The sequence below is a fragment of the Dromiciops gliroides genome, chromosome 1, assembly GCF_019393635.1.
Source record: "Dromiciops gliroides isolate mDroGli1 chromosome 1, mDroGli1.pri, whole genome shotgun sequence".
Classification (NCBI taxonomy): domain Eukaryota; kingdom Metazoa; phylum Chordata; class Mammalia; order Microbiotheria; family Microbiotheriidae; genus Dromiciops; species Dromiciops gliroides.
The window spans coordinates 688534332-688547205 of NC_057861.1; the positions used below are offsets into that span (position 1 = coordinate 688534332).

Sequence of the window (12874 nt, forward strand, 5' to 3'; positions counted from 1 at the left end):
CGACTCATACACCTACTTTCTTAACTCTAAAAATCTTACTGGAATAATGTACACACATTCAAGGACATTTTTGATGAAAATATGAGAAACAGGCTTTTAAAATTATGTTTTAGACATCCGGTCATACAACAAGCCAAAATAAAATCAATTAGCATTTTAAAAATTATTTTGTTCTTTTTTGTGAGGCAATTGGGTGTTATAAGTGACTTGCCCAGGGTCACACAGCTAATAAGTGTCAAGTGTCTGAGGCTGGATTTGAACTCAGGTCCTCCTGAATCCAGGGCCAGTGCTTTATCCACTGTACCACCTAGCTGCCCCTCAATTAGCATTTTTTAAGACTTACTATGTTTTAGGCACTGTACTAAGTGTTGAAGATACAAAGAAAAAAATATAGTCATTGCCCTCAAGGAGCTTACATTCTAAGGGGGGGGGGACAACAGTATATAAATATATACAATATCCATACAAGGAAGATAGGAGGTAATTTTAAAAGGGAAGGCTCAATGGACCAAGAGAAGGAAAGGAAGGGAATAAGCATTTATATCATACCTCTTATGTGCCAGGGACTGTGCTAAGCACTTGATAAATAGTTTTTAGAATGCTGTCTCTAGAAGGTAGCCAGGCAAACTAAGAGGCAGCAGTGAGGAGGGCAGGTATTCTGGTTATGGGAGACAGCTAGCGTAAAGACAATGAGAAAAGAGATGGAGCAAAAAGTTTGAGGGACATCAAATAAGTCAATCTGTCATCCATAAAGTGGTGAAAGAGATGAACATATAATATGACTGGAAAGATAGGAAGGGGCCAAGATATAAAAATTAAAAATACCTAACAGAGGAGTTTATATTTGATCCTGGAGGTAATAGGGCAACAGTAGAGTTGACCAAGTTGGGATGTGATACAGTCAGACCCATGCTTTTGGCAGCAATATGGAAGACAATCTGAGTTGGGGGAGAGTCAAAGAAGGGAGTCCAATTAGGAAGCTATTACAGTGATCTGGGCCACTGGAAGATAACGTGATAAAGGTCTAAATTTAGGATGATAGCTATGTGAGTACAGAGAAGACACCATATACAGGAGAAGTTGTGGAGGTAGAAAACAAGATCTGGAAACTGATTATATACATGGGGTGAGTGAGAGTGAAGAGTGAAGAGTGAGGATAACACTGAAGTAAAGTTGGCACCTTGGGGATAAGGACATAGAGAATACAAGATTGCGAAGCATTTATTTGCTCATTATAAAATAAGTATTTGATTCATTAAACAAAATGCACCTTTAAGATAATGAAAAATTATTTGTTAATAAAGAAAACAAATAACTTTGCTCATACTCATCCATTTCAAATAAGGCATAAAATAGGGAGGTATACTATGTACTCAAAAAAGGATTTGTTTTTATTATGGAGGATGTTTAATACAGTCCAAATGGAAGAAGGATTTCCTATGGATAGGGAAGTCTTCCAGATAATATATTGATTATAACTAGTCCTGGAATACCCTAGGACATCTAGATGAGATCCATAATAATCCAAAGGAGACTGGTTGAACTAATCCATCAGGAAAAACTAAGCAGATGAAGAGTGTTTAATGTCCAGACATGAAGTTGTACCTACAGCTTACTGAGTAGGTCCAATCTCTTATCGTAAGTATACCATAACAGGGTCCAACCAACCTATTTGAAGCTTTCCTCCAGGTCTTTTAACATTATATGGGGGGGGGGGGCGGGCAGCTAGGTGGCACAGTGGACAAAGCACCAGCTCTGGATTCAGGAGGACCCGAGTTCAAATCTGGCCTCAGATACTTGACACTTACTAGCTGTGTGACCTTAGGAAAGTCATTTAACACAATTGCCCTGCAAAAAAACAAAAAACAAAAAACAAAACAAAAAAATTTATGGGCACCAGGACATAACTTGAGCAGTCCATCTATTACTTATTTTTCCATTCATGAATCTCCTGCATGATATCTTTTTTTTAATGTGTGGATGCATCTCTTTATTTATTTATTTATTTATATTAATTTGGGGGGGGGGCAATGAGGGTTAAGTGACTTGCCCAAGGTCACACAGCTAGTAAGTGTCAAGTATCTGAGGCTGGATTTGAACTCAGGTCCTTCTGAATCCAGGGCCAGTGCTTTATTCACTACACCACCTAGCTGCCCCCCTGCATGATATCTTTTAAGGAACTTCTCACACAGAAGACATTATTGATAATGTGCTTACCATTTCCAGTTTGCTGACTAGCACTCTGTACTCTAAGATCCTGAGTCCACAGAATTACTCGATATTTTCATGTCCATTTCAAAAACCTTTCTAAGGTATCAAAAGCAACTTACTGGAGAGGGCATTGGACTAGGAGTCAACAGATCTCTTGATTTAAGACTCAGGGAGACAGGGTATAGCACAATGAAAATGGCATCAGCTCTCGAGTCAAGAGGACCACTTCAGACACTTAGTATATATTCTGATGCAGGAAACGTCATACCCTCTGATTAGACAGATGTTTCTAGGGCCTCTTCTAGTTCTAAATCAATGATCCTGTGATCTGTCATAATGGGGAGAACTTAGGGGAAGTGACCGCACTTTTCAGGATCTCATTTTTTTTTTAAGTAAAATAAAGAAGGTTGGAAGAGATAATCCTTAAGGTTGGCTCCAATTTGAATACTCTGTTATTTGCTTTAGCTATGTTGCCCTGAAGCCACTTAACCTGTTTTCTTGAGCTGCCATATTTCCCAGAAGAAGGCTAAGTATACTATTTAAAGTCAATCAGATAATTCACTCTAGTATTAAAAACAATCCAATTTTATAGATACCAGGCCATCCGGTTAATTTTTTCCCTATTAGGCAGAGAAAGGAATGATTCCTGGACCATGCAAGGACAATCTATAATCTGAATAAATTGCATAAAATTATATTGGAAAGGATATTTCAAGTGCTCATTTAGTTATAAAAACACCACTCCAGGGCAGCTAGGTGGTGAAGTGGATAAAGCACTGGCCCTAGATTCAGGAGGACCTGAGTTCAAATCTGACCTCAGACCCTTGACACTTACTAGCTGTGTGACCCTGGGCAAGTCACTTAACCCCAATTGCCTCACCAAAAAAACCAAACCCAAAAACCAAAACCCAAAAAAACAAAACAAAACAACCCACCACCCCAATATGTGTTAACACTTAGGTCATTTGGAATTTAATGGAGCACATTCAATTTTTTTTCACACAGATTAAGCTCCTACTATGTGCAAGGTAGTTTGAAGGCCACTAAAGATTCTCTTGTGTTCAAATGAACAAGCATTTATCAAACTACTCTCATATTCCAGGGACTATGTCAGATGTTTGAGATATGAAGACAAAAACTGAAGCCCCAGTCCCAAAGAAATTTATATCACTCATAATCAGATCAATTTGACGACATGGGAAGTTTAAAAATAAAAAAGAAATATGTAAGTATATTTTTGAACTAGTCCAGATTGCAAGCTTTAAAATTACTTGAAATTTCAAATGTAACAAGATGTATTTGAGCATATGCTATTTATGAAATTCAATATGAAACTTATGCTACTGATTATTATAATAAAGATTTCTACCTATAATTATCACCATACATAATTAGTTGTAATTATCACCACACATAAAATCAGGTTGTCACTTTGGGACGAGAGCAAATGGAGCCAGAAACACAGTGATGAAGTTAGATTGAACATGCCTATAGAGAAGAGCTAGCAAATGCTGGGGTTGTACATCTTGGTAATAAAATAGAAAGATAAAATTAAATAGGTCTGACATAATCCTTTATTATACTCTCATAAATGGTATATAGAATAAAAGCTCTTAACCTGGGAGGGAACAGATCGTTGAGGAATCTGTGGATGGATTTCAGAAGATCTATGAACTTGGAAGGGAAACAAATTACATATTCACTTTCACTGAACTCTGACTGAAATCTAGCAATTCTTTCAATTATTTAAAAGCAAGAGAAATTGTGAGAAAGGCTCCATAAGTTTCACCAGATTGCTGAAGGGGTCTATTACAAAAACAAAATTAAGTTTCTGCTACAGAGGAAGTAAATTGGCAAGATGGTTCCCCTGTACCTGATACTGTTAATAAGGTCCTGGGACCTCCCTAGCTAAGGTCCCACTTATTCACAATGATGGGGTAAGCTTTTAGCACTTTTTTCCTCTTTAGGGATATCAAAGACAAATAATAATTGATTGTCAGGTTTCAAATACATTTAGCCATTCTGCAATTGATTTTCTATCTTCTGTCTTTAGCAAGGCTGGCTACCTATTACTACGTACAGAAAATATTGCTACAGCTACAATAGTAACAAGAAGAATATGGTGGGGGGTGGCTAGGTGGCACAGTGGATAAAGCACTGGCCCTGGAGTCAGGAGTACCTGAGTTCAAATCCAGCCTCAGACACTTGACACTTACTAGCTGTGTGACCCTGGGCAAGTCACTTAACCCCCATTGCCCTGCAAAAAAAACAAAAACAAAAATAAAAAAACAATACGGTGGCCCCCATTTAGTTGTCACTTGAATAGTATATTTCAAGAACTGTCTTAAATCTGGACTTACTTCCTTTTTTTTTCTTTTTTTTTTTGAGGGGCAATGAGGGTTAAGTGACTTGCCCAGGGTCACACAGCTAGTAAGTGTCTGTATCTGAGGTCAAATTTGTACTCAGGTCCTCCTGAATCCAGGGCCAGTGCTTTATCCACGGTGCCACCTAGCTGCCCTGGACTTACTTTCAAATGAAACAAATCAAGCTAAGAAACCTAGCTCTAGGATGAGCCAATGATAATATTGGCTCCTAAATTTCCAGGCTTGAGTCTTAAATTTAGAATTCCGATCAAACAGAAAGCTAAGACAGCTAACTAAAACAGGGCAGTGTCAAAATGGGTCAAAAAGTTCGGTCTTTGCTGTGGTTTTCATGAAAGAACCTTAAATAACGTGGCCCATGTAGATTAGTGTATAAATTCATGGGGCAGTAGATAAATCAGTCTTGTATGTCATAATTTTGCACTTTTCCTAGTAGTACCCTAAGACTGAGCTTCTCCAAGGGAAAAAGTGAGGGAGAATTCAAAGGCTCTCATAAACAGTAACCTGAAAAAGAATTTCTGGAGGAGATGAGGGCCTCCCCAAAGGACTTTGCTAAGGTCCTCCAAACTGAGGCTGCTACAAATTGTAGGACAATAATGATAAAGAATGAAAAATTCATCCCTCATTTGGTTATTCTGTCTATAGTTAGCCAGACATATTGGGTCCCCTTTATGTTTTGGGTATCATGATGAAACAGGGCCTTCTGTGTTCTAACCTTGCTCACTTACTTTTTGGTGAAAGCCCTCTGTGCTTCTTTAAAATGGCACTATGGAAATATAATATTTATTTTCACCTCACAGATTAATTTCAACACTACTTTTTACAACAGTGTAGCTTAAAATGAAAATACATTATGATCACTTTCTGTTAAGAAATAACTTCCCTTTAAATGCTTGTTACTAACAAGTATCTTACTGGCATGACTGATAGCATATAATGAATCACCAATTCCTTAAGATGTTTTAAAATAAGGAACCATTCAAGTCAGACAACTGACAATTTTAATTAGAACTCCATTTGGAACAAATTGCATCTAAATGCTAATGGTTATGTGAGAACCGAGAAAGTATAAGGTGACTTTTCTGATGTTTCTGAGGTCAGATTGACGCCTGGAAGTTGCCTCTATTCATAGACCACCTTTAAGTCATGTCAATCAATGGACTTGAATGCGACCAGCCAATTAGCTTGGAGCTGTGTATGGGGACTGCACCTCTTCCTGTTCAACAGGGGGCTTCTGGGGGAACGGAGTGGGACTCTTTCCCTTTGATAGCGTGACTGGCCAGGTGAAGACAGCTCTCTCTCTCTCTCTTTGCTAACCCCTAATATACTTTAAAAATGCTTAAATGCTCTTAAAAAAAAAAAAAACCAAACAAAGTGAATTCCCTTAAAAACAAAGTGAATTCCCTTAAAAAAAAAAAAAACCCAAAGTGAATTCCCTTTAAAAAACAAAGTGAATTCCCTTTAAAAAATGTTTAAATGCCTAAACTGTTACTGAAGTTTCTAATTTATAAGTAAACCCTAGGTAATTTCCCCCCCCACGGGGGGGGGGGGCAGGTAAGGACACACACATTTGATTTTTCTTTTTTTGGCTGCGGGGCAGTGGGGGTTAAGTGACTTACCCAGGGTCACACAGCTAGTAAGTGTCAAGTGTCTGAGGCCGAATTTGAACTCAGGTCCTCCTGAATCCAGGGCCGATGCTTTATCCACTGTGCCACCTAGCTGCACCCCCCACACACATTAGATTTTAATCATCACAGCTATGACTGGAGACCTCAAGAACCCCATTTTGAGGTTTTCCCAATATATTTATAGCCCCAGTCTCTCTCCTGAGCTACAATTCTGCATCACTAATGGACCTTTAAAAACTGGACTTCCTTACAGGTGCTCAGACTCAATACATTCAAAGCAGATTTCATTCTTTCCACCATAACATTACCTCTGCCAAACTTGCTTACTACTATGGAAAAGACCACTGGAATCCCTCCAATTACCCAAGTTTACACCTCAGAGTGATATTTGTTTTTTCCTCATCTTTCATCCTCATCTAATCAGTTGTCACGTCTTGTCCATTCCATCTCTTCATCTGTCACACATCCATCCCCTTCTTGCCATTCATAATCATCAAGCCCAGTTCAGGCTCTCAGGATTTCCTACCTAGATTACTGAAGTAGCCTCCTACAATGTCATCTCCCTGCCTAAGGTCTTTCCCATTTTCAATTCATCCTCCACACAGCTGCCAGAATGGTATTCCTGAAATATAGGTCTGACCACATCACTTTCCTTGCTCAGAAAGCTCTAGTGTGTGTAATAACTTGAGGATCAAATATAAATCCCTTTGTTTGCCATTTAAAGCAATTTCACAATCTGCCCCCAGCCTACCTCTCCAGATTTATCGCAGATAGCATAGACTCCGTCTGTCTGGCTCTCTCTTTCCTCTCTTCCTCCCCAACTCATTCAATCAAACTATCCTTCTTGCTGTTTCTTACCCACAAAGTTTCATCTGTCTTTCCTGCTTTTACACATGGAATGCAGTCCTTTCCCAACCCCACTTCTCAGAATCCCTATTTTCTTCCAAAGCTTAGTTCAAGTGCCACCTCCTATGAGGCCTTTTCCTGATCCCTCCCCTTCCTTGTGCCTTCCACATTAGAAATTACATTGTATTCATTTGTATGTATTTTGTATTTATTTATATGTATATATAGTATCTTCCCAAAATAGAATGTAAGCTCATTGAGGGCAGGAATTCTTTTATTTTTGTGTTTGTAGTCCCAGCATCTAGCACACAGTGCCTGGTATATAGAAGCTATTTAAGAAATGTTTATTTAATGACTGATTTGTTAAAGGTAAGTGATAATTCAATGGTAATTTTTTGCTTCAATGGGTAAATAATCCCATTGATGTAGGCATTCTTTCTCTCTGTGTGTGTGCATGCATGTCTGTATTTTCTGGTAAAATGCTAACTCCTTGAAAGCAAGGATTGTTTTGCTTTGTTTGTTTTTTCTTCATATGTCCATATTATGGGAAGTACTTGAAAATGCTTGTTTATTGATGGATTGACTGATTGTATCTTGTGTTGTTTTTGTTCTTGCTTTTCCATAAAACCCCCAAGAGTCATACCCGACATTCAGAATGATCCTCCTCTTAATCTTCAAACATTTCAACATTTCAGCACTCTCTCTTGCTCTCACTACATGATTGGCATACTACCTTTTCTGATCATACATTTCCCAGGTATTCTCCTTTATGGCATGAAACTCAATACAGCTAGGTTTTGATTGGTCCAAATAATAAGTACCATCTAATAGTCACATGTATTCAAATTCATGCCATTTAAAGTTATAATTATTGTTGTTTAGTCATTTTCAGTCATGTCCAAGTCTTTATAACCCCTTTGGGGGTTTTCTTGGCAAAGCTACTGAAGTGATTTGCCATTTCCTTCTCTAGTTAATTTTATAGATGAAGAAACCAAGGAGAACAGGGCTCAGCAACTTGCCATGAGTTATACAGCTAACAAGTATCTATCCACTTTATTCACTGTGCTACATAGCTGCCCCAAACAACAACTTCGAAAATATGTCTAAGTACATAAAATTTGGTAACAGCTTCTAGCCCAGTGGAAATATATAACACAAATTTGAATAATGAGCTTACTTTCTGGATTTCCTTATTTGCTCTCATCGGGATCTAATTGTAAATACTCATTTACAATAAGGAAAGTTAGGCTTCCTAAATGAGCAGTTCTGAACTGACCAATTAATGAGGGAGGGATAGGGAGGAAGAACCCCATCAGTTGAAACTCACATACCCAGAGACTTCCATAGTTACTGTAGGCTTTCATTTCCATTAAACATAATGAAGAGAGCCTGCTCATTCCAAAAATACCTCTGAATCTTCCTGACTCTAATATCTGGTTTGGACAGGTCAATAATAGTAAGTACTTAAGCTTTTTTGGTAAGGAGTTACACAGCTGGAGTAATTATTGTTGACTGCTAAAAAGCTAATGATATGGGGCAGTGTGTGTGTGTGTGTGTGTGTGTGTGTGTGTGTGTGTCTATGTTTGTGCACATGCTGCTCATACCTGTGTACACTAGGTACCAAAATGGGTATTTTACATTAAGAACCTGTAGCATGGATTATGAAGTGATCTATAATTTTAGTTTCCTTTTTCTTAGTCATGACAGCCAGTGGTTAGTGATAAGCACCTATCAGCAGGGTTAGTACTCACATTAAAATTCTTTTCAGTGGTTGACTTTAAAATGTCCTCATCACTGTCCACTCTTAGCATCCCATGCTGCTCAGCCTGGAACACAAGTAAGTTACCCATAGAATCATGTGAAAAAAAATTAAAGACTTCAAATAAACAATCAGCAAAACAATTAGTAAAAGTGCTAAGAAAGTCTAAGAATATCAAAATCAATTAAAAGTCAGATTCTCTTCTGGATTCACTGGGGACTAGTTATGAAGAAAGGGTGATGTTAGAGATAACAATATCCCCCAAAGTTAGGGCATGATTGCTACTTACTTGTCTAACATATTAAAATTCTAAGACTAGAGTCACTGCCCCTTTAGCATGTTGCTATACTATTTTATCTAGCTGTATTTAGTTTTCTATTTTTTTCTTTGCACATAAAGGAGCATCTTACTTGGTTATGTGAATTAATTTAAACTCTCAGGACCTCTGATTTGATTCTTCACCTGGAAAATGAGGATAATACCTAAATTTACCACCTCATCATGTGAGCAAGTTGTGTGGAATTCTGAAAGCACTCTAGAAATGTGTGTAGGTAACCAAACTGAGATGTTGGATTTAAAGTACTTTTAAATTTTCCAAGTATCATGTGACTGAGCTATTATGATTATTATTTTAACCTTCTTTACAGAGTGCAAAACATTTTTTGCTCATCCAATAGCCAGTTGACATGCAGACACAAAAAGGCATTGACACAAAAGAAGAGGAAAAACAGTAAGAAATTAGTGGCGTAAAGGGAGGGGACCAAGCAATCCAAACAGTAGAAAAAAGATGAAACAAATAAATAAACAAAACGAAAATGGCTAGCATTTATATAGTGTGAACTGTAAGCAGAGATGTGCTGGAGCTGGCACGAACCAGCTCACAAGAGTTAAATTTTCAGTGTGAGTATTTGTACCTTGGCAAAGCTACAAAGCTGGGCTTGATTTAAGTTTAGACTTCAGAAAATGATAGAAACAATGTTAATAGTGAAGATTAAACATGGAAGTGTGTTGTCTTTACATTTTTTTCTCCTGAAAGCCCAGCACACCTTTGGTTATAAGGTTTGCAAAGCACTTCACACATATCATCTTATTTGATCCTCACAATAACCCTGGGAAGTACATGTTTTTTAAAACATGACCTTAACCCATTTTACAGCTGAGGAAAACTGTGACTAAGATGGGTTAAGTGACTTGACCAGGGTCACACAGCTAGTAAGCGTCTAAGGCCAGGTGTGAACTCAAGAGTATGAGTCATCATGTCTCTGGGCCCAGTATTATGTCCACTGCTCCATCTAACTGCCCCATAGCTAATTAGTAAGAGATCAGAAATATTACAAGTAGAGAAATCAAAAGAGAACATGAAATATATAAAAATTAAATAAATATCAGCTTTCATAAAACTGTCTTTGCTCACTCTCAATTCTCTTTACGCCATGGTTAAAAAGATCTCCCAAAACAAAAAGGAGGAGAATCAGAAATGTTCTAATTCTCTCATCCCTTAGTCAGCACATGTCAATGAATTTGAGGGCTCAGTGAAATAAACCATGACTTATTTTAGTTCTTCCTAGTATTTTAGTGCCTTGTTATTCCAAACCTCAACTGCTATTCATTGGAAAAGGTTTAACAGCAAAACTGAGACACTAAATAAAGCATATAACTGACCAAAAATGTGTTTTGTTTTTTGTCTACTGTCCTTTGGTCTTTTTTATTGAAAAAAAAAATGGGATAAATGAAAGCATAAATGTCAAAAGAAAACGATACAAGTTATACTGACTATAGGTCATGTAAATTTACCAAATATTTTCTTTTCTTAGTCAAGAAAGCATTAATAGCTTTTGGACAATCCCAAAGACGATACCACAAAACAAATGTGTTTCTTCTATAATGATCAGATCAACTCTTTTCTATTGTGACAATTGCAGTGACGCCCCCTGCTGGAGAGATACTGTAGTAAAGCTCCGCAGTGAGGAGAAGGCGTCTGAGGGCAAGCCATGTGGCTTGGAAGGTCAGTTCCTTGACATCAGGAAGTGATGTTTAATGTTTCTGGTTTAGACAGGAGGCTTGTGGGACGAGGAAGGGCCAATGCTCGCTCTTTCGTCGGGACCTTGTGGGGAGTGGAGTTAGAAATGCTGGCTCCCTGAGGTAGATTGATGTAGGCATCTAGGTCTCTCTCTCTCTCTTCACCAAATTCTTATGATCCTTAATAAATGTTTAAAAATCTAAACTCTTACTAAAGCTTCTAATTTATTGGCAACCACTCATTAGATTTTTTAGACAGACTAGCTAGAATGTACAGACAGCAACCATTCACTATCAGATATCTAGTATATGAGCATATTAATTCTGAAAAGCTTTCCAAATGATATTCCCCAAATAAAAAAATTAAAATTATTTAATATTATAAAGATAAAGAAATGATATGGGCTATATTCCACATAACAATGGAAGAGCTTACTGGGCAAATAAACTTCATTAATCAAATTTGTAAGGCCAAGAACATCCAGTTTCAAAGATTAAGCTGGTTAAATTCTCATTAGACCTTGGTGGCTGGAGTCAACAATCAAGGTTTTCTGGGGTTCTGTGGTCATGTTCTCTAGTTTCACAGCATAAAGAGAGGGGATGAATTTTATACAAGCTCAATTCTAACACATAGGTGAAAAACAAGATTTTTCACACCTGGGGTTATTTCTGAAATAAAAAATGCACGGATCTGTAAGTCACACTTTACAAATTAGTGATAAGTTAATGTACACATCAAGGAATTACTTTTCTGAAAAATAAATACACTTTTTGAAAATAAAAGAGTATTTGACACACAATGTTATTTCTGTCCAAGGAAAAATATCTGAGTTATTACCTTACTGCTTCTTTTACTGACTTTGAAAAACCCCAGAAATTTCTTCTTCTCTTTGTCCATGACGTCACTGCCCAGTGATTTTCTATAGGTTTCTGAAAATAATTGAATTGGCAACAGTTATTTCTCACTGGTAAATCTTGAAGACTTAAGACTTCAAAAAAAATTCCAAGTTTTAAAAGCACAAGTTGAAGAGAAAAAGATGAAACAATGTGGTATTAAATGAGAGTAGCTTCCATTAGTACTTTAGTGATAGCTGTCTAACCCCTTCAAAACCTATTTAGGAATGAAAATAAACCTAAGAGGGATTTTTTTCCTGCCAGTTAGACATCTTGAACAAATTTTTAAAGAAAGGCATTTTGGGGGATAGGTGGATGGGGGTGAACAGTGCTCTGCATAGAAATTTCCCAGGCCCTAGGGACTATAGGAACAGTGTAATAGGTGCCATGCTTCAGGAATTAAATATGGGATCAAAGAGTCTTAATTATATGAGGTATAACAACACTTTTTATTTGAAAAAAATCTGCTCTTCAGTTCAGAGAACAACATGGATGGTATCAGAAACTCTGAAATTAGAAACTTTCATGACCTACATTACCAGATCCATTACCAAATCTCTTCCCTGATCTCCTTCAGTCTACAAAGTTTTTCTTCCATGATTATATTCTCTGGTGGGCTCTATCTCTCTTGGGGAAACAGGGGAAAGAGTTGCTTTAAATACCTTCTAATACTTTTGTGCATCATAATTGGATAATCCTTGTCAAAAGCAAACACATTGAACTCCAACTGCCTTTGATGGAAGATTGTGGCTATGCACCCCCCACTCCCACCCCAGTCACACTCCCCAATAATGACAAAGGCATTTATAAGTCTCACCATTAAAATTACTGTTAGAGGTGCACAACAGAGATACCAGTATCTTGAATTGTAAGGCAAAGAACCTTTAGCTATTCCAGCAGCTAAGCTGCTTAAATTCTCCTTGGACCTTGGTGGCTGGAGCCTAAATCAAGCACTTTGGAGTGATGAAGACAGGTTCTCCATTTTCATGGTTTTATGCCATACCATAAAAATCTCCTAATAACAGTTTATATAATATTTCACCCCCCTAATCAAACCTTTACATTGTTATAGATCACACTCTGAATGTGCTTTTTCAGTAATCATCTACCTGAGTTTCACAATTATCCTAGGAGGT

The 12874-nt window shown here is 37.5% G+C and overlaps 1 protein-coding gene across 1 annotated transcript in view; it reads right to left on the bottom strand.

Annotated features, from left to right (window-relative positions):
• Positions 1-12874, bottom strand: part of COBL (cordon-bleu WH2 repeat protein) — a 366578-nt gene that overhangs the window by 206431 nt on the left and 147273 nt on the right. The window contains exons 8-9 of the mRNA XM_043972590.1: positions 11683-11774; positions 8818-8892 (exon numbers count right to left, since the gene is read on the bottom strand). Of these exons, the coding sequence (XP_043828525.1) occupies positions 8818-8892; positions 11683-11774 (167 nt within the window). The remainder of the gene's footprint in view (positions 1-8817; positions 8893-11682; positions 11775-12874) is intronic.